Source organism: Gordionus sp. m RMFG-2023, chromosome 1 (assembly GCF_954871325.1).
Source record: "Gordionus sp. m RMFG-2023 chromosome 1, tfGorSpeb1-WG-v2, whole genome shotgun sequence".
NCBI classification, from domain to species: Eukaryota; Metazoa; Nematomorpha; class Gordioida; order Chordodea; family Parachordodidae; genus Gordionus; species Gordionus sp. m RMFG-2023.
This window is the reverse complement of record NC_088775.1, coordinates 55,300,753-55,325,343: the sequence shown is the minus strand read 5'-3', so window position 1 is coordinate 55,325,343 and position 24,591 is coordinate 55,300,753. Positions and strand designations below refer to the sequence as shown.

The following is a 24,591-nucleotide window of genomic DNA, read 5'->3' as shown; positions in this document are numbered from 1 at the left end:
TACTACACTTTCACTGAAATATTAGTTTAACTTGTTTACAAGACATATTTTTACCTATTTACTTTAAAAAAACTCAAAAAAGTTTAAAAATAACTATTATGACAATTGTCACTTTTCTATACTACACTTTCACTGAAATATTAATTTAACATGTTAACAAAACCTATTTTTACTTATTTACTTTAAAAAAAGTTCACAAATAACGATTATGACAAATGTCACTTTTCTATACTACACTTTCACTGAAATATTAATTTAACCTGTTTACAAAACCTATTTTTACTTATTTACTTTAAAAAAAAGTTCACAAATAACGATTATGACAATTGTCACTTTTCTATACTACACTTTCACTGAAATATTAATTAAACATGTTTACAAAACATATTTTTACCTATTTACTTTAAAAAAACTCAAAAAAGTTCAAAAATAACGATTATGACAATTGTCACTTTTTTATACTACACTTTCACTGAAATATTAATTTAACCTGTTTACAAAACCTATTTTTACTTATTTACTTTAAAAAAAGTTCACAAATAACGATTATGACAAATGTCACTTTTCTATACTACACTTTCACTGAAATATTAATTTAACCTGTTTACAAAACCTATTTTTACTTATTTACTTTAAAAAAAGTTCACAAATAACGATTATGACAATTGTCACTTTTCTATACTACACTTTCACTGAAATATTAATTAAACATGTTTACAAAACATATTTTTACCTATTTACTTTAAAAAAACTCAAGAAAGTTTAAAAATAACGATTATGACAATTGTCATTTTTCTATACTACACTTTCACTGAAATATTAATTAAACATGTTTACAAAACATATTTTTACCTATTTACTTTAAAAAAACTCAAAAAAGTTCAAAAATAACGATTATGACAATTGTCACTTTTTTATACTACACTTTCACTGAAATATTAGTTTAACTTGTTTACAAGACATATTTTTACCTATTTACTTTAAAAAAACTCAAAAAAGTTTAAAAATAACTATTATGACAATTGTCACTTTTCTATACTACACTTTCACTGAAATATTAATTTAACATGTTCACAAAACCTATTTTTACTTATTTACTTTAAAAAAAGTTCACAAATAACGATTATGACAAATGTCACTTTTCTATACTACACTTTCACTGAAATATTAATTTAACCTGTTTACAAAACCTATTTTTACTTATTTACTTTAAAAAAAGTTCACAAATAACGATTATTACAATTGTCACATTTCTACAGTACACTTTCACTGAAATATTAATTTAACATGTTTACAAAACATATTTTTACCTATTTACTTTATAAAAACTCAAAAAAGTTCATAAATAACGATTATGACAATTGTCACTTTTCTATAGTACACTTTCACTGAAATATTAATTTAACATGTTTACAAAACATATTTTTACCTATTTACTTTAAAAAAGTTTAAAAATAACGATTATGACAATTGTCACTTTTCTATACTACACTTTCACTGAAATATTAATTTAACATATTTACAAAACATATTTTTATCTATTTACTTTAAAAAATACTCAAAAAAATTTAAAAATAACGATTATGACTATTGTCTTTCTACAGTACACTTTCACTGAAATATTAATTTAACATATTTTTACCCATTTACTTTAAAAAAACTCAAAAAAGTGTAAAAATAACTATTGTGACAATTGTCACTTTTCTACAGTACACTTTCACTTAAGTATTAATTTAACATGTTTACAAAACATATTTTTACATATATACTTTAAAAAAACTTAAAAAAGTTCAAAAATAATGATTATACCAATTGTCACTTTTCTATAGTACACTTTATGAAATATTAATTTAACATGTTTATAAAACATATTTTTACCCATTTACTTTAAAAAAACTCAAAAATGTTCAAAAATAACGATTATGACAATTGTCACTTTTCTATACTACACTTTCACTGAATTATTAATTTAAAATGTTTACAAAACATATTTTTATCTATTTGCTTTAAAAAAACTCAAAAAAGTTTAAAAACAACGATTATGACTATTGTCACTTTTCTACAGTACACTTTCACTGAAATATTAATTTAACATATTTTTACCCATTTACTTTAAAAAAACTCAAAAAAGTTCACAAATAACGATTATGACAATTGTCACTTTTCTACAGTACACTTTCACTGAAGTATTAATTTAACATGTTTACAAAACATATTTTTACATATTTACTTTAATAAAACTTAAAAAAGTTCAAAAATAACGATTATACCAATGTCACTTTTCTACAGTACACTTTCACTGAAATATTAATTTAACATGTTTATAAAACATATTTTTACCCATTTACTTTAAAAAAACTCAAAAAAGTTCAAAAATAACGATTATGACAATTGTCACTTTTCTATACTACACTTTCACTGAAATATTAATTTTACATGTTTGCAAAACATAGTTTTACCTATTTACTTTAAAAAAACTCAAAAAAGTTCAAAAATAACGATTATGACAATTGTCACTTTTCTACAGTACACTTTCACTGAAATATTAGTTTAACTTGTTTACAAAACATATTTTTACCTATTTACTTTAAAAAAACTCAAGAAAGTTTAAAAATAACGATTATGACAATTGTCACTTTTCTATACTACACTTTCACTGAAATATTAATTAAACATGTTTACAAAACATATTTTTACCTATTTACTTTAAAAAAACTCAAAAAAGTTCAAAAATAACGATTATGACAATTGTCACTTTTTTATACTACAATTTCACTGAAATATTAGTTTAACTTGTTTACAAGACATATTTTTACCTATTTACTTTAAAAAAACTCAAAAAAGTTTAAAAATAAGGATTATGACAATTGTCACTTTTCTATACTACACTTTCACTTAAATATTAATTTAACATGTTTACAAAACATATTTTTACCTATTTACTTTAAAAAAGTTCAAAAATAACGATTATGACAATTGTCACTTTTCTATACTACACTTTCACTTAAGTATTAATTTAACATGTTTACAAAACATATTTTTACATATATACTTTAAAAAAACTTAAAAAAGTTCAAAAATTATGATTATACCAATTGTCACTTTTCTATAGTACACTTTATGAAATATTAATTTAACATGTTTATAAAACATATTTTTACCCATTTACTTTAAAAAAACTCAAAAATGTTCAAAAATAACGATTATACCAATGTTACTTTTCTACAGTACACTTTCACTGAAATATTAATTTAACATGTTTATAAAACATATTTTTACCCATTTACTTTAAAAAAACTCAAAAAAGTTCAAAAATAACGATTATGACAATTGTCACTTTTCTATACTACACTTTCACTGAAATATTAATTTAACATGTTTACAAAACATAGTTTTACCTATTTACTTTAAAAAAACTCAAAAAAGTTCAAAAATAACGATTATGACAATTGTCACTTTTTTATACTACACTTTCACTTAAATATTAATTTAACATATTTACAAAACATATTTTTACCTATTTACTTTAAAAAAACTCAAAAAAGTTCAAAAATAACGATTATGACAATGTCACTTTTCTACAGTACACTTTCTCTGTAATATTAATTTAACATATTTACAAAACATATTTTTATCTATTTGCTTTAAAAAAACTCAAAAAACTTTAAAAATAACGATTATGACTATTGTTACTTTTCTACAGTACACTTTCACTGAAATATTAATTTAACATATTTTTACCCATTTACTTTAAAAAAACTCAAAAAAGTGTAAAAATAACTATTGTGACAATTGTCACTTTTCTACAGTACACTTTCACTGAAGTATTAATTTAACATGTTTACAAAACCTATTTTTACTTATTTACTTTAAAAAAAGTTCACAAATAACGATTATGACAATTGTCACTTTTCTACAGTACACTTTCACTGAAATATTAATTTAACATGTTTACAAAACATATTTTTACCTATTTACTTTAAAAAAACTCAAGAAAGTTTAAAAATAACGATTATGACAATTGTCACTTTTCTATACTACACTTTCACTGAAATATTAATTAAACATGTTTACAAAACATTTTTTTACCTATTTACTTTAAAAAAACTCAAAAAAGTTCAAAAATAACGATTATGACAATTGTCACTTTTCTACAGTACACTTTCACTGAAATATTAGTTTAACTTGTTTACAAGACATATTTTTACCTATTTACTTTAAAAAAACTCAAAAAAGTTCAAAAATAACGATTATGACAATTGTCACTTTTCTATACTACACTTTCACTGAAATATTAATTTAACATGTTTACAAAACCTATTTATACTTATTTACTTTAAAAAAAGTTCATAAATAACGATTATGACAATTGTCACTTTTCTACAGTACACTTTCACTGAAATATTAATTTAACATGTTTACAAAACATATTTTTACCTATTTACTTTATAAAAACTCAAAAAAGTTCATAAATAACGACTATGACAATTGTCACTTTTCTATAGTACACTTTAACTGAAATATGAATTTAACATGTTTACAAAACATATTTTTACCTATTTATACTTTAAAAAAACTCAAAAAAGTTCAAAAATAACGATTATGACAATTGTCAGTTTTCTACAGTACACTTTCACTGAAATATTAATTTAACATATTTACAAAACATATATATTTATTTGCTTTAAAAAAAGTTAAAAAATAACGATTATGACAAATGTCACTTTTCTACAGTATCCTTTCATTGAAATATTAATTTAACATATTTACAAAACATATTTTTATCTATTTGCTTTAAAAAAACTCAAAAAAGTTCAAAAATAACGATTATGACAATTGTCACTTTTTTATACTACACTTTCACTTAAATATTAATTTAACATATTTACAAAACATATTTTTACCTATTTACTTTAAAAAAACTCAAAAAAGTTCAAAAATAACGATTATGACAATGTCACTTTTCTACAGTACACTTTCTCTGTAATATTAATTTAACATATTTACAAAACATATTTTTATCTATTTGCTTTAAAAAAACTCAAAAAACTTTAAAAATAACGATTATGACTATTGTTACTTTTCTACAGTACACTTTCACTGAAATATTAATTTAACATATTTTTACCCATTTACTTTAAAAAAACTCAAAAAAGTGTAAAAATAACTATTGTGACAATTGTCACTTTTCTACAGTACACTTTCACTGAAGTATTAATTTAACATGTTTACAAAACCTATTTTTACTTATTTACTTTAAAAAAAGTTCACAAATAACGATTATGACAATTGTCACTTTTCTACAGTACACTTTCACTGAAATATTAATTTAACATGTTTACAAAACATATTTTTACCTATTTACTTTAAAAAAACTCAAGAAAGTTTAAAAATAACGATTATGACAATTGTCACTTTTCTATACTACACTTTCACTGAAATATTAATTAAACATGTTTACAAAACATATTTTTACCTATTTACTTTAAAAAAACTCAAAAAAGTTCAAAAATAACGATTATGACAATTGTCACTTTTCTACAGTACACTTTCACTGAAATATTAGTTTAACTTGTTTACAAGACATATTTTTACCTATTTACTTTAAAAAAACTCAAAAAAGTTCAAAAATAACGATTATGACAATTGTCACTTTTCTATACTACACTTTCACTGAAATATTAATTTAACATGTTTACAAAACCTATTTATACTTATTTACTTTAAAAAAAGTTCATAAATAACGATTATGACAATTGTCACTTTTCTACAGTACACTTTCACTGAAATATTAATTTAACATGTTTACAAAACATATTTTTACCTATTTACTTTATAAAAACTCAAAAAAGTTCATAAATAACGACTATGACAATTGTCACTTTTCTATAGTACACTTTAACTGAAATATGAATTTAACATGTTTACAAAACATATTTTTACCTATTTATACTTTAAAAAAACTCAAAAAAGTTCAAAAATAACGATTATGACAATTGTCAGTTTTCTACAGTACACTTTCACTGAAATATTAATTTAACATATTTACAAAACATATATATTTATTTGCTTTAAAAAAAGTTAAAAAATAACGATTATGACAAATGTCACTTTTCTACAGTATCCTTTCATTGAAATATTAATTTAACATATTTACAAAACATATTTTTATCTATTTGCTTTAAAAAAAGTTCAAAAATAACGATTATGACAATTGTCACTTTTCTATACTGCACTTTCACTGAAATATTAATTTAACATGTTTACAAAACATATTTTTATCTATTTGCTTTAAAAACCTCAGAAAAGTTCAAAAATAACGATTATGTCATTTTTCACTATTACCTAAAAAATTATCTATCAAAAGATATATAAAATATAAATATATTTATATATAAATATCAATTTTAAAAATATATATTAAAAAATATCAATCAAAAATTTAAAAAGATTTATTAAAAAAATGTATTAAAAAATATCACTCGAATAAATATATTTAAAAAATCATATAACACTAAATATAAAAAAATTAGCGATCAAAAGATATATCAAATATAAATATATTTTAAAAAAATATCAATCAAAAAAATATATTTAAAATAATTTATTAAAAAAAATCATATAACACAAAAAATAAAAAATATTAATCTAAAATATATATTTTAAAAAATTTATTTAAAAAAATCATATAACACAAAAAAATAAAAAATATAAAAAAAATATCAATCAAAAATATATATATTTAAAAAAATTTATTAAAAAAACATACAACACAAAAAATAAATTAGCTATCAAAATATATATTTTAAAAAAAATATACTAAAAAAAATATCAATCAAAAAAATATATTGTAACAAATTAAAATATATTTTAAAAAAAATATAAAATAAATTTATAATAATAAAATAAATTTATAATAATAAATTAATATTAAATAATAATAAATTAATCTCAAATAAATAATAAATTTATTAATTTGTAAAATAGAATACATTGCCTGATTTAACCCGGCAACTCACATTGCCGCTAACATATATACTATCATCAAACAAATTTTAAAAAATATCGAAAAGGGGGGGGCTTTGAATCATAGTTGATTTGATAAGGAATACAACATATATCTAACATATGTTTATCAATTTAAAATTACTATTTTAAAATATATATGTATCAATATATTTTTTTTTATTCTTCATTGAGTTTATTATTAAAAAATGTATTTTACAACAAATGTCATATAAAAAACAATTAAAAATTATAAAAATATAGCACAAATAAATAAAAATTTAAAAATAACAAACAACAACTGGGTAAAAATTTAATTTAAAAGAACCATTAAGATATCAGTTTACTTAATGGCCATATGTAACCATGAATAGCAATGCAATTACTTTAATGAATAGCCAGCTTGTTTGAAATAAAAGATTTCGTTACGATCGCTACTTATTCGGCTTAATTTCCTCCTCCTTAATAATATCATAAATTTAAGGAATTCCTTACCAAACCAAGAGTATTAGTTTTGGTGACAAGTGAGATAAAAATTACGTTAATGATGACTAATGTTTATTTTCATAATTTCTGCCTAATTAAGTGCTGAAACATTTCTGTTGGAACGCGCCGAAAAATCGATGCATGTAAAATCTTAAGTTACTTGGAGACCAAAACATTTGGCTGATGCCATCGGATCGTCTGCTGATGCTTGGGCATAAGTGATTAGGCTCTATAATATTCGAGATGTTGGCCCTTTTAAGAGCTTTAGAGATCAAATTATCAATTCCAAATCCGTGGGAGACGGCCTATAAATATCTATAATGCAAAAAAACATTTGGAATCGGATCGTATAGAACAATTAAATTTAGATGTAAGATATATATCGCAGCCAAGACGAAGCAAAATAGCTATACGAAATTCTTCGTTAGTGAGAAGAAGACCAAATTTTTTGCTTAGGATAGCTGACATTCGTAGCCCGATTTAGAATTCGCTTGGCTTTGACATTGATCTAATGAATCACCCGATAAGAGATAATCAACGGAGACACTCGGGGGATATCCAATGCTTTTTAAAGGGTGGTTTTGGTCTACTAACAAGGGTTTCGAACCGTTACGTATAGCAGTTCTGTTTTGGATTTAGTTTGAATATAAAGATTTTGTTACATTTCGGTTTTTTGAAAAAATTCATCACGGTTACTTCCGGTATTTTTTGAAAAAAATTAATCATATATCATATATATAGAGATCTTAGAGAAAAATCTTTTTAATTTATATTTTTATAATTCCTTAATTAATTTAACCATGATATAGATATTTAAACGTTACTAAATATATATTAGACAAATTAATTTTTTTATTTTATAAATGAAAAATAAAAACAAACATACCTAAATACAATGAGGAGTAAATAGCGTATAATATAATGAAATTTATATAGAAAGAGAATTCGAACGTATAAGTAAAATTTTTCTAATATTTCAGGATTTAAAGTTCTCTGCGTAGATATTAATTCCTAAAAAATGCATTCTACAAATGCCTGCGTAGCTAGAACTGCTAGCACTAAGGCATACTATTCTTTACATTTTCACAACAATTCAAAAGATTAGTATTTTGTAATCTCTCTATATTACCAAATGGCCGAATTATATATTCTATTTCTAAATATTTTTATAATTTTCTATAATTATTCTTAAAAGGCTTTCATGCGATTTTAGTAAATCTTCAAAATCATCTAAATTTTCTTTTGAATGTGAACACGATTTTTACAATTTCAATATTCTGATTATTTAAGTTTTGCATCTTAAATTGATGTAAAAACAAAAAACTTGGTATTGATTGATATGAAGAGATAATTGTATAAAAAATTTAATTTGAAACGAAATTACGAATTTAAATTTCCCTCAAGGAAAATTAAATTTCATTTAGGTTAATAATTTAAAATTCATTATTTTTATAAACCTGTTCAAAAATATTTATATCAGTTCGGTTTGCTCTTTTTATATTTCTTTATAACGGTTCTGTTAAGGTTCAGAAAGTTTTTACTGTTCGTGCCGGTTTTACGGTTCGTTTCGAAATCCTGATGCTAATTCCAGATTGACAATTGCTCATTTAGGTGTGAATAGCGCTTTCTAGATCAAGATAATGACCAATAGGAATTAAAATTAAAATGCTTAATCTTGAGGAGATAAAAACAGCAACTTTCCAAATTTTGGTCTTATTCAATTTCTTACATATATGTATATTAGTGATTAAAAAGATTGTGAAATTTTCCAAGAGTAAATACTTACTGACTGCAAAATCTTTACATACATTGAGTACAAATTAGACCTGTGCGCCAATAAAATAAATAGTATTTGATGTTTTTATCCAATTTTTTGCATGAACACTAAAATTAATAATTTACTTGTATTATTTTGCCAAAATAATTTATTTATTAGATATAAATATATTATAATTTTAATTTGTTTCAATTTGGAGGGCATATTTTGGATCTTCTGAATAGGCTCCTAGAGGTGCTTGCAACCAGGATCATAATATTTTTATGCTAGAACTGAAAGTCTAGGAAGTTCTAATTTTCTATTTTCCAAACTAGAACATTATCTACCTATTAAAATAGAGAAGATAATAATAGGCAGTATTCTTTTCTAAATCTTTCAGATTGTTTTTCACTTGAGTATTGAATAAATATTTATCCGCTAATTTTTCTATACAATTTACTTCAGAATAAAGATCACCTTCGCATTCTATTTATTGTTTCATATCTTTATTGAGGCAATATTTCTATCGCAATAATTACATAAAAATTGAACAGGAGTGAAATATTTTCCTTTAAGATAACAATTCATCATATTTAACTTTTGAAGCCTATGATCTAACAGTGCGGCTGATACCTTATAAAAATAATACTAATAACTAAATATCAATTATTGGAGATGTGTGATACAATTTTTTACGCATAATTTGAGAAGATATATTTTAACCTTGTCATCATTATTAGCGATCAAATGATTGGATATTTCATTACGAAGTAGAGCTAAATTTTTAGTGCATTCATGATTTTAATGATATGAGCAGGATCTAATTTTGTTCATTGTTTTTTGTTTTTAATATTTTACCTGCTGGCTTAAAAGAATAAGTAAATAACTCAGTTCATGCCTCACTTTGGGTCTTATTATAACAATTGTATGTTGTTATTATCATTATCGAATTCATAAAATTCTTCAAAGTATATATTTTCATAATCAGATCTAATATATCTAAAGTGGTGTCTATTGATTTTAGTTACTTCTGCTAAATCTGAAGTCTTAAATCTTAACTCAACAATAATTTCTTTAAACATTTTTTATTATGTGGCAATATCATCCATTCCTAAACATAGGTGGTATTAATATTTACTTGTCCGAATCATTGAAATATAATAAACCTTAAATTGATTGATAGTGATAAAGTAAATAGTTGCATTTAAAAGTTACCTTGTCTAAAACGTAACTATTTACATAGCAAAATTACCTTACTTGAAATTTAACTACACTGTGTTTCAATTGAACTAATACCCCTTTTGATTTAGCAATAAATCTGTCAATTCTAAAAATTATTTTATAAATTTTTATATATTGAGAGCGGGAATTATTAATGTTTTCTGCAAATTTCCTTATGTTCTGTCAAATAAGTAAATAAGTCTAAGGTTAGGCATATTCAAACTTCCACAAACAAAATTCGAACTTTCCAACATGTAATCCATTTTAAAAAAAAATTAAACTTTACATTTAAACCGACGATAATAAACAAAATTCGTTTTTAGTAAAGTTGAGTATAGTTAATCAAGACAAGAATGCTATTACGGAGCCATAATATTTTTGAAAGAATTTTAGAAGAAACTGGTCTATTGCAGTCTTTAATCGATTAATTGCAAAAACTGATGTTACCGGATCAGCTGAAAACGGTATGGTAGTAGTAGATCAGATCACACACAACTCGTACGATTGAAAATTTGATTGCCACTCATATTGAGGCAAGACAGAACTATTCTTAAAGTATCCCGAGGAACTGATATTTCGCAAACTTTAGTGCATTGCCTTATCCACAAATAGCTGCAGCTGAAAAGTTTAAAAACAAACCCAGGACCTAACCAATTATGTTCCAAACAACTACGAAAATACCCTCAGAGGTTAGTTCATTTCATAGTTCACGGGTGAAAAGCTGTTTACAGTAACTCCACGGGTAAATCTGCAAAAGATAGGGTGTGTGTTGCAGTTTCAATGAAAAGAAGAAAATTGCAGCCAATTAATTGCTTCGTACTTGTTCAAATTTCTCTAATCCGTTTTGGTTTCAGTCTGGGTATCAAGTCTTGGTTGCAAAAAGTTTAGCTTTATCGACCCAGGGGTCAAAATTATTTATGCATACTATCGTAACGTTTTACCCGGTAAGCACCTGTTGCCTGCTATTAAGGAATTGTCGGGCAGTGAATTTTTCATATTTTAGCAGGTCAGTGCTCCAACCCACCACGCCAGAGATACTCCAGATTTTTATTTCACTCACTCTTTGCCCCTCCCCCCAATAGCCCTGATTACCAGTCGACGACGAGATATGGAACGTCTATCAAAAATATGTTTATCCACCCCTTATTCGCAACGTTGTTCATCTCAAACGGCGACTTGTGGAAGAAAAGAATTGTTTTAATCAAGGAATTACTGATTGTGCAATCAATGAATGGAAAAATCGCCTTAGAACATGTATTCGAGGTTATGGCGGGCATTTTGGACATCAGCTCTGAAGTACATTTGACTCAAATTAATTTTTAATGTTGATCATGTTTTTGTTGAATTGTAATGTTTAATAAAAAAAAATTTTTTTTACATGTTGTGAAAGTTCAAATTGTTTTTCCAACTTTATATATGCATAACTTTAGACCTTGTTGATAGAATTCTATGATATTTGCAGAAAACATTGATAATTTATCCCTCTCAATCTATAAAATTTATTGAATTATTTTTATAATTGACAGATTTATTATTAAAACAAAAAGGTATCAGTTCAATTGGAACTATAGTTTTATTAGTCTATTCTAATAGTTACCTATCTTCCCTTGAGTTATGCCTTTCTAAGAAAACTTTTAAACGTTTATACAAATCTCTCCGATTTTTCATTCCAACTTTGGTGATATGATGATGTTTGATTAGTAAATTTTTGCAAAATTCTTTAAATATTTTTCCTTGAAATTGTAGTCCGTTAACCGTCACAATTGATTTTGGGGTTTAAATCTTTTAAATAATTTGTTTAATCCAATTCTATTTATTGAATTGACTAACTTTTTTCTGGCCATTTGCTGTAACTATCTATAATGATTAACCATAATTTTTCTTTAATAAGGTCTATGTAGTCGTGCCCATAGTTTTCTCTTACCTAGCCTAGTCTGAGTAATCGGTTTTTGAAAATTTTCATAACTTTGACATATACTGTTCTAAAGCTAGTTTTTTCTTACGTGTCATTCCCGATACTGTTCTTAAGCAAGATACGTGTCATTCCCTGATGTCCTTGATATAAAATGTTCAATACTGATTCTTGTAATACTTGTGGCATGACCACTTGTAAACCTCGTAGGAGACATCCTTTCTCTTTAATAATTTATCCCTTTTTAAATAACACTTTTGTATATTTTCGTTTCTTAAGCCAATCCTCGAATACATATCTGGCTACTCTTGACAAGATTGGATCACTTGCAGTTTCTTTTTTAACTTGAATATTTGATATAGCTTTTAATTGGTCATATACCACATTGTTGATATCTGGTAATCGTTCCCATTCACTTATTTGTTCATCGGCTAATGAAAGTCTCTATAGCATGCCGCAATTTCCAATTTTATCTTATTTCTATATTTTTAAACCTAATTAAACTGGAATTGAAAGGTACAGAGGTGATAGCTAATATCTTGCTAAGAAGAAATCTAGTATGCAAACTACCCTTTGCACACTATATTTAAAGATTATATCCTTGCATTGTTACCACCGTTTAGAATTAGCGGTGCGATACTATAAAAAGTAAAAATGTTACATGTGTTATTTACTTTAAAACCTTTATTGACAAGATATAAGTTTATATAGCCAATCTAACAAAGATCAAAAGACTTTGGATAAAATAGCTTCTAAATTGGGCATTCATTTGTCGAAAATTGGAAGTTAACTTAATACATGATGGGTATTTAACAGTCTTACTGTAAAAGCAATTATGAGGTATATGCATTTAAAAATTTAACTGAATCTAACAACGGTTTAGTGACGGTCTGTCTACCCGATTAAATAGCTGTGAATTAATAATTCTTATAAGATTTTGCCTTGATATATGATGTTCTATTTGATTATTTAATTTGTTCCAAAAGGTTTCAGGCAAGAAAAATCAATTTGCTTACAGCTGAAAAATTAATAAAGCATACTGTTCCACGATTATTTTAGATGCCCGGTAGGTTCTAAATCTCATTTATAATTTCTGAATGAATGCTTTTTTAATATTTCTAAAAGAGAACATAAATATAGATCAAACGAGAGGGTTTTAAATTTGGGTTAATAATATTGAAAGAAAAACCAAACTGGCAACAACTGAAATAAATTCATTATTACCTTACTAGACAATATGTAAAATTGCTAATCTCAATAATTCTAATAATTAAAAATATTATATTAAATTATTCAGTTTTATCTATTTAGCTATCTCATCTGTTAAGAAATATTTATATAAAGATGACTCGTCACCAGACCTTCACGTTCTTTAGAGGGAAGAGCAAATTAAAATATTTTTTAATTCCTAGTAATACTGCCAAATGTTTGCGTGGCGTTTACCTTATGGATGTCTTGGTGAATTTGCATACAGGTTTTATGATAAAATGGGTAAGCGGAAAATATACGGAAAAAAATCCCCGAAAATAATTCCCCAGAGAAAAATTCTTTGGAAAATAATTCCCCAGAAAAATAATCTCAGGAAAAAATATTCCCTAGAAGATAATTCCCCGGAAAAATAATCCTAGGAAATAAATTAAATATAGGAAAATAAATCCCCGAAAAAAAACCGGAAGAAAAATTACCCCATTTTTTTTTAATTATCAATAATAACCCCACTGCTTAAATAACGAAAATATTTCTAAAAAATTATATTCAGTATTTTCTGAATGTTGAGTATTTATTCTCGTTTGAGGATATTTTTGAGCAATTTTAAGCGATATAGGGCAATAAAATATGAGAATTGATAAATCAGTTGGTAGCTTTGATACTTTATAATTTAGTAGATAGCATAGAAAGTAGATTTGTGACATCTTGGAAAGAAAACATGATAGATTTTTATAGAAATAGATGAAAATTATGGAAGAGTTTTTACAATTTAAATTTAAAAAAATGAAAACATTGTTTCATATATCATTTTAATAAAATATAATTATTTCTTTTCTATAAATTTTAAAAAAAATTATAAGCGAAATAATAATTGTTAGATTTGAAATAATATTATAATGATCAGCATATTTCATTACTTTTGGCAGTATTTAATTTAAATTGGGCAGTAAAAAATATAATTTAGCAAGTTTTATATTTGATTTTATATTCAGTCAGTTAAATCCTTATAGTGGGCATTAAATACTTCAGTAAAATAATTTTTGTTAAATAGATTTTAGGTTGAACTACAAATTTCCTATTTCAACACAGAATTTATATATATAATTATATCATTTAATAGCCCATTATTAGCATAAAAAACAAAAAAGGACGCTATTTATGAGTTAGTAAGTCATGCTATTATTTTGCCAACTAATGACAAATATCAAATTTGTGAAATAGAACACAATATATTTTATATTATTTTAAAAATTACCAGAAAAAGGCTTTCATATATTGCATAATAAAATTTTACCAATTGAAAAATTGACTAACTATTTTTGAAAGCAATATAATAATAATTATAATACTCAGTGCTGATAATTGTTTGATTAAAATGGTCAGCATTTTAATTTAAATTGGCAGTAAAAAAAACATTTAGCAAGTTTTTTATTAATTTTTTATTCAGCCAGTTAAATTCATATAGTAGACATTAAATACTTCAGTAAAATAATTTTTATCAAATAGAGGAGACTTGAATTGCAAATTTCCTATTTAGTCACAGAATTTATATATATAATTATATCATTTAATATCCCATCATTAGCATTTAAAACATAAAAGGGCGCTATTTAAGAGTTAGTAAAACACATGCTAGTATTTTCGCAAAAATGACAAATATCAAGTTTGTGACATAGAATAGAATATATTATTCTAAAAATTATCAGCAAAAGATGATTAATTTTTAATATATTTCTAAAAACTTCATGGAAATGGTTGATAATTTGTTTAAAAATTAATATTTTTTTATAATAAATGATTTTTTAAAATAAAAATTTGATATTTCAATAATATCTAAAAGTTGATGAAAATAGGTGAACTAGATTTATTTAACTTTCGTTTTATTATTTAAAACCTCAAGTCTTCTAGGGAATTTGAATTTAAAAAACATTTTGATTTAATTAAAGTAGTGCACCGGGTCAAAAAATGGTATGAATTTATAAATCTGGGACAAAATAATCTGGGCTGGTCATTATCATTACTTAGCTTATAATAATATTTAGCTTAATATCTTGTTTTGTTTAATTTTCACCAAATCTGGGATCGGAACAAGGCCATAACATTATACATTATATTGGTTAAGAATAATTAATAATAATTTAAAAATTTGCTTAGGTTTAATATTAATCACTAGTTATTATTCATAATTTTGTTTAACAATTTTATCTGGGTAATTTTTATTTGGAAAAATATTATAGGAATTTTTTTTAATTTTGTTGATTTTCTTAAAAGCTTTACATATTTAATTTGGGGATTTTTTTCATATTTTATTATCTAATAATTTTTTTATATTTTATAGGGATCAAAAAATAAGGGAATCATTTTCTGGGGTGGGGAATAAATTTCCGAGGATTTATTTTTATAAAAATATATTAAATTATTTTTAGAAAATTAACAAAATAGGAAAAAAAAATCTTCGGAAAACCCAAATAAAATATTTAAAATTTTTGAGAAAATCTACAAAATAAAAAGAAATTACTAAAATTTCTCAAATAAAATTGTTAAACAAAATTATGAATAATAACTAGTGATTAATATTTAACCTAATCAAATTTTTAAATTATTGTTAATTAACCCTAACCAATATAATGTATAATGTAATTGCCTTAACCCGAACCCAGCTATGGTAAAAATTAAAACAATATTTATAAAATAAACGAATTGGATACTTAGTCTCTGTGATATTAAGCAAAATATTATTATAAGCTAAGTAACGATAATGGCCAGCCCATATTTTTTATTATGGCCCGGATTTATACATTTTTTGACAGGGATCTGCACTACTTTAATTAAATCAAAATATTTTTCAAATTGAAATATTCTAGATGATTTGAGATTTTAAATAATGTAACGAAAGTTAAATAAATCTAATTTATCTTTACACATTTTCAAAATTTTTATTTAAAAAAAATTTTTTTATAAAAATTTTTTATTTTTACATAATTTTTAATCGTCTCTATGAAGTTTTTAGAAATATATCAAAAATTTAAATAACAGTTGGAGATAAGAGGCTTTCACCAAGGCCGTAGCCAGGAATTTTCAGCTAGGGAAGCCAGATGCTTACTTAGGGGGGGGGGCACTATTTTTTAAAAATAAAACAAACAATTAAGCATTCGTAGAAATTTTTTGCTATTATTATTAAAAAATTATTAATGTAATATGAATACAAAATAATACTATTATATAATACAACGATTTTTAAATTTTAACATAATTGAATTAAAGGACAAATTTTGTGTTATTTTTTTTTCATAAGCCATCAAATACTAAATTTTGTTTAATTTAAACTTTCATCGACTCTCTAGTGCTCGATAGAACTCCTCTCTTTATTATAGAGAAAGAAGCCACAAAAGAAGCCGTTGGTACCCCAATGATGATGGCTGCTGATTAGCATTTATACAATTCTTTAAATGCATGATGATATTTTTTTTAAATATTTAAGGTATTTTCAAAATTATGCGTTTAACTTCTGCAGCTAATAATCCTTTGGCTATTTTCATTTCTTGATGTAACGTTTCCATATTTAAGTTTAATAATTATTCTAACCCGGCCATTTTATTCGATATAAAATAATCAGGGTCAAAGGGGGGGGGGGCGTATTGAAACATGATAGAAATTATAATCATTTTGTATAAATCTATCTAAAAAACGATCAACAAAGTAATCAATAATTTCATAATTCCTTTTTACAGAACTCCAATTGGATTCTTATTCACAATCAATCTCGACTTAAAAATCTTGAAAATATATATAAAGGCGTTTTACGTACGTTTGATGATTTGTGGGGAGTGAGATTAAATTTTGAAAGCTGTGTACAAATTAATTCAATAAACTCATTCTTAATTAATAAAAATAAAGCCAACTTAAATAATTATATTATGGAATATTTTATTAAAAATATAACCTTTGTAATTATTGAAGATGTAACTTTTAAAAATTTTATATTTTTTTAATCCATCATTAACATTAGTATCAAGAAAAATACTTAGAATTGAAATTATGAAACAATTTTATACCTCATTAAATAATCTTATATCTGAATTTTTTTCAACAATGAACATATAGTCCACTCCAAATAAAATACCCTTTATGGATTGATTATATTGATAATGACTAAAATTTATATAATCATTTTTTAAATTTTATACTTTTTAAATCAGCACATAATTCCAATAATATTTATATAGTGTTGTTAAACGGCTTAATTTGAGTGGATTTTTAAAATGGATAACTCAATATTTTATCCAGAAAAATATTATGCAAGCCTTAAGATTTTGCTCATAGATGGCATATAGGATTGAACATCTATTGGGGAAATCTCGACGCTTAGTCATTATTTTTCTGCCTCTTATGTTGAGTTAGTCGTTTTTAAATATTGGCTCATCGAACCATTTAACAACACAATTTATAACATTTTTAATTTTATATTAACCCTTCAATACTCCGGTCAAAAAAATAACGTTTTACTCGGGTGGAGTTTAATAGACCTATCTCTGGTTATATTTATTTATTTTTATTTCTTAAGCTTAGATTAAAGATGATGAAGATAATTATAATTTGTGCCTAAGTTTTCTAAAAAAAAGCTTACTTTTTTTAAATTTTAAATATTAAATTAAAAAATTAATTTATCTATCATATAATCTTGATAATTCATAATATAGATCTTTATTCTTCAAAATAAAAAAAAAATTACACTAATATATTCAAACATAAAAAAATATAGAACATTATATGTTAAATTTGACATGCAAAACATTTATTACATAAAACAATAATGTGTTCTAAACATAAATTTATTTTACATATTTGAAAAAAAATATTTTGTTTTTTTTATTTTGGTTAGATTTAAAAATTCCAGCTAAATAAAGATTTCCCAATAATGTCTTGAATACTTCTTTAGTAGAACTTTCATATTGGTCAGTATAGTTTTTACATATAATTTTAATTTTTTATTGGTATGATAAATAATCTCTTCAATTATTTTTGTGTTATGAATAAGTCAAAACATTTTTTTGGAGTGTTAGCTTCTTTCCCTGGCAGATGAATAACTAAATTTTGTTGATGAGTTCTTATTCTTTGATTAGGAAGATCCTTTTTCCATTCAGTAAACTTATTTTTTTGGATAATTTTAAAGAGAGATATACTATGATAAATGATTTCATATTTACCTAAATAATATTAAGTTTATTGTCTTCAACTAACATTTCTTTTCATCTAATTCAGATTGTGTATCATGATCACTATCATATATAAAATCTTCATCCTCACTATTAATTATATTGTCATAATCACCTCAAATAAAATGATATTACATAACATCTTAAATAATTATATATTTAGTTTCAGAATCTGCAAAAATCATTATAAATTTGAGAAATGAGTCAGCTGGTGAAAAATAATAATAAAATAACTCCACCAGAGAAAATTTTTTGTTTTCTTTTTCATATATCTTATTCAAAATATAAGATATTTAAATTTTGTTTTAATAAATTTTATAATATAGTAGTATATATTAATAATTTAAAAAATTTTTTAAAAACTAAATTTCTTATAATATTACAAATTTACTCTGGTGAGGTCTCACAAACCACAATCAGTCACAAAATGCTTATATCTTAAAAACTACTCAACCAAAATATATGAAATTTGGAATATAGATTCTAAGATATATTTGATGAAGCTACTGAAGAACCAGATCTTAATATTTAACCGTTTTTTTGTAATATCATTTTTAGCATGCCTGGGGTTTCATATACTCCACCGTATTGAAGGGTAAAAGAAAAATTTTTAATTGATTTTCAAGTTATAATTTACCGTTTTTTTAAATATTAAATCAAAAAGATAATTTTAATTTAAATAATATGTGCAAATGCTTTTGGCATGTTATATACAGAGTTGGTCATTATCGTGTATATATCTTATATCTCATTTAAGCTTATATAGCCTTTGACAAGGTTTGCAAAGATAAATAGTCGTTCAACTGGGGCTGAAGGGGGCAAAAAATTTGAACAAATTTTTATTTGAAAAAGATATCAATAGGATGTTAATAATTTTTGGTGGTAAGTTAAAGAAAAAAAGTTTAATAGTTTATTCAGATAAATTATTTGAGAAATTAATTTTATAAAAAAATAATGATTATTTATAAAATTTTTAATACAGTTAAGGTATTTTTTTATATTAATTATCATATATGAAAATATATTAAGTAAAATGAATATAAATAAAGCATTTTGCTTAGCATTATATCTAATTTTTTAACACAATGTGCAAAAATATAAGGTTTCACGTTTATAGATACCTTTTTCAATTTATTTATCAAATATCTGTCTCTTGCAACTTATTGAACTTTTTGAAAACTTATTTTATTAAATACTTATATTTAAAGCGTATTATATCTATATCTTGAATAAAAAAATTATGCCCATCCCTGATTAAACATTTGATTGTTGTTGCTAAAGGTCTGCACGGGCTGTCCATATCCCGACTCATGTTCGGACATAAAAAAAAATTATTTTCAGATTGGGGTCGGATTTTAAGAGGTTTCCTACCCGATAAATAAATACAAGTATCCTAAATTATCATTTTAATTCATAATGTCAAATGTCATTTTCAATTACTATTTCACATAACATTCTTTTATTAAATTATTTTGTTATTATTGAATACTTTATTTACATCATATTCTATCAGGTTAATTAAAATATTATCTAATATCTATTTAATTAAATAGCCTTAAATTTTCAATATTTAAAATCGTTTACCAAATCTTAAATTGGTGGAAAACTTATCAAAACGACTTTCCCAATTTAAGGGTTTTGGCTCTTAAATTCCTGGCTATCCCTGCTTCCTTGGCTAGCAGTGAAAGAGCACTTTAAGCGGCTATTAGGGCCTTTGAAGATAGGAAGACTTATTTAAAGCCTGACAAACTCAACTCCTCATTATTTATTTATCACAATTATTTACTACTATTGATAATTATATTGATATATCTTTATAATATGTTCATTATATTATGCACATTATTTTTATACAATCACAATATTTTTTAAATTCGATTGTATTTCATCTTTTTAATATCTAAACTGAATAAAAAGTATAAGTTTCTAATAAATATAATCCAACTTAATGTAAATATTAATTATATTATGGCGGTCAAATAAACTTTTATTTAAGATAATACACATAATTTTTAATTGTTTTTTGGATATTAAAATATTCACACTTCAAATTTGAAAAAATTTGTTCGTGTTGGGTCGAATATTTTTTTTAATTCAAACTCACTTTGTTTATCTCTAGTTGTGGCCGCCCTAAACAAATAAAACTTTAAAATAATAAGAATTTTTTTTTAAATCTATCAAAATTTAATAAATTGGGAAAAAAATAACATGACAAAAATCAACACATAAATTTCCTTACCCAATTTTAAATATTTCAACTCGTTTTAATTCAACCTGACAAATGCTCGAAATGGCAATATTGCTATAAAAGGAAAAAATCCGATCAAAAAAAAGTGTCAATCAAAAAAGGAAAATTTATGAAAATCGTTATTTTTTAAAATATTTAAAAAAATACATATAAAATTTTTCTTGTCAATTTTTATTTTATTTCTAACTTTTTGCTATCTCTTTAAGTCATTTTTAATCTCTATTTTTCTTGTCTTTCCTCAATTTTCTTATATTCTCATTTTTGATCATTCTTTTTTGTCTTTTTAAAAATAATTTATTTATTTTCCCTGTTATTTTTCTTCACTTCTTTATTTTTATGTAACTTTTTTAACAAATTTTTTTTTCCCTTTTTTCCGGCCTAGGTAACAATTTTTTGACTCTTTATGATTTTTTTTCTCCTTATATTTTTATTTTTTTAATTTCAACTTCATTTTTTTTTTATTAATAGTTGCTCTAATAATTGACGCGTTAAATTAGGATAGTATCATAATTAGAGCATGTTTTAAAATAAGCAATACTGTGACTGTGACAAATATAAAACACTCCAATCAAAAATTGGAATAAAATATAGTTTACCCAAAAGAGGCTAACGGGCACGCAAGAAATTAAATCAGGATCAGAAAGAATATATATATCAAATTATATAAATTTTGATTTCACTTTATCCTTAAAAAAGTGATGTGAAAGGATTAAAGAGATATATGATATAGAAATAACAAAAAATATGGTATCAACTATTTGGATTTAGGTTTAATATATCACTCGGTTCAATTAATACAGAATCAAATATCGAGATTCTACGCAAATTGGTTTGTGGATGTAGCCTATATGAAAAAAAATTTATTTTTATCGATGAGAACGGTTTTTCAATATAAATGAGACGGTTCTATAGAATCATAAATAAAATAAATGGGTTATCAAAAAGTTCAAGGGATAAAGACAATGAATTATACTATCATTACTGCTCTAAACGATAGCGGCAATACACGAGTTCTTCATTGCAACGCAATACACTTTAGCCACTTTATAAATGAAATACTAAATCATTTTGAAGAAAGTAATATGATGAATATGATTTTTATGATGGATAATATTCTATTATATCACAACCATACAATTAGATAATCTATAGAAAGGAGATGGCGTATAATAAAATATTTACCACCTTATAACCCTTATCATAATCCAATTTAAAATATATTTTTTTCAATGGAAGATTTTGTTAGAAACCAAATTCTAATAACGAGGAGGAATTAATTCGTTTTATAGAGCATGGAGAGAGAGGAATATCTGATTTGAATGAAAATTATTTTGGAAATATGGAGACCTATATTCCGAAATGTAGGAGAGGGGAAATTATTGAAAATTAATATAAATTTTGTTTCTTAAATTGTAATGAAATAGTTTGAATGCAAAAAATATTAATAAAAAACAATTTGATTGCCAAAGAAAAATAAGAATTAAAAGTGAAATTTTTTAAAAAATATATAAGAAATAAATTGAAAAATTAATATGTAGTATAATAAATTTTAATATATTTAAAAATGTTTGAAAAATATATAATAATACTATTAAAAAAAAGAACGGAGATGGTGTGACGCAGGAAAAGGAAAAATAATTATTAAAAATGACAATAAGAAAGAGAAGTGAAGAAAAATAACAGGGAAAATAAATAAATTATTTATAAAAAAGAATTATCAAAAATTAGTAGAAAAGTAAATTGAGATAATCCTGCCCTGGACTTTTTTTAAAAAAAAAAATTCCCCATTAAGAAAAATAAATATTAAAATTAATAATGACTTAAAGAGATCGCAAAAAGTTAGAAATAAAATAAGAAGGAAAAATAAAAATAGAATTAAGTAAAATTTGCAAGAAAAAAATTTATAATTTTTTTTAAAATCTTTAGAAAAATAACTATTTTCCTTTTTTGATTCATACTTTTCCACTTTTCATTGGACCTTTTTTTTGAATGGAAAACCCTATAAATTCCTAATTTTATTTTTAATTTTTCTATATTTCTGTGCTAAATAAAAAGTTTAAACAATATATTAATTTTTTTTATTTAATTGGTTTGGTATCGGCTTGTTGATATAAAGAAATAAGATTAAATCAAAAATTTTTATATTCACTTTATATCTTTTTTTTAGTATTTTGAATCCTCGTCTGGCCCGTAAATTCATTGCGTACAAGTTGTCCAGCCCAAAATAATTATTTATGAAGAGAAAAGACATAAATTTGCCTTATTCTAAGTTTAAATTTTATGAAATTCCGGCTAGACTAAACCCGTAAGGAGATTTGTATTGTCCGGTCCCGACTACTATTTACTATTGTATATACCAAATAAAGTTTATATATTTTTTGACCGATGTAAAGATATTTTTACTCATAGTGTTCTAACTTATTATTGATGATTTACTTTATAACAAAATTAATATTATAAAGATGACCGAAGAAGCTCTGCTCCTCAACGAGGAGAGATGCGAGCGCAACAAACGCTTGCAGGAAAGACAAACAACAGAGATATCTACTTATGACAACCAATTATCCGCTTTTCAAAATATTGAATCCGATCAGTTTGAAACTGACAATCAATCAATAACCGATAACCAATCGATAACGGAAACTCTATCTAGCTTCAACCAATCTGGGGATGGGGAAGCAGATGCGGAGGAGAAAAATTTTTTTAATTACGGTAATTTTATCGGAGCCGCCTTGGACCAGATACTTAATTTTAATTACGAAGAACTTTCCCAGGGTTCCCCGCTGGCTTCCAACGGCAAATCAGATCAACGCAGTAATATTGATTCCAACCAACTCTCTAGCCTATCTGATTACAAAATGAAGCAAAACTTATCTCTAACAAATAACGGCCGCCAAATAAATCGCTTTATCGGTCCTAGCCAATTTTCTGATTTATCTCCTCTCACACCAAATAATAATGATAATTACCTATTACGAGGACGAGAATCAGCATCAGACTTTAATGATGCCAGCTCTTTCAATACTCAATTATGATTTTTTTTAGATATGCCTAAACAAAACATTTTATTATTATTTACAGTTGACCTTTTGACCTTCTTACTAAGTTTAATTATATTATATTTCAATTGTTATGTCACCTTATCGTTTTATTTATTATATAAAAAAAATATTCTATTTTTTGAAATTTTTCATATAATTTTGGCATTTCACGAATTTGGAATCCCCGAGAATTGCATACTTGCCTTAAAGTTTGAGATCAAAGTCGTAATGAATAATTTTATAACAATTATATTTTTTTTTTTAAATGTTAATCAATCTTGTTTTTTTTAAATGAAAATCTTTATACATATTCTACCCATAATCATTCAACGAGCATTTTTTTAAATATATTTTATTCGTAATTTGACTTAATTTATTGGTGCCTATTACATATTACATAGTAAGTACTAATTTTTGGCTTTAATAAACTTTGTAACCTAAGTAATATAGTTTATATATTTATTATGTGATGTATACATAATACATACTATTATATC

At 24.1% G+C, this 24,591-nt stretch overlaps 1 protein-coding gene across 3 annotated transcripts in view; it reads left to right on the top strand.

Annotated features, from left to right (window-relative positions):
• The window catches only part of LOC135922552 (serine/threonine-protein kinase TAO3-like), a 228,180-nt gene extending 203,709 nt beyond the window's left edge, over nucleotides 1-24,471 (top strand). The window contains exon 15 of one of the 3 annotated variants that reach the window (XM_065456943.1): nucleotides 23,516-24,471. In XM_065456943.1, coding sequence (XP_065313015.1) covers nucleotides 23,516-24,088 — 573 coding nt within the window. In that variant the 3' untranslated portion in view covers nucleotides 24,089-24,471. Of the gene's footprint in view, nucleotides 1-11,550; nucleotides 11,703-23,515 lie in introns of those variants that run through there. The other 2 variants (XM_065456944.1, XM_065456945.1) reach the window with 2 other exon arrangements.
• Nucleotides 24,472-24,591: the final 120 nt, after the last annotated feature.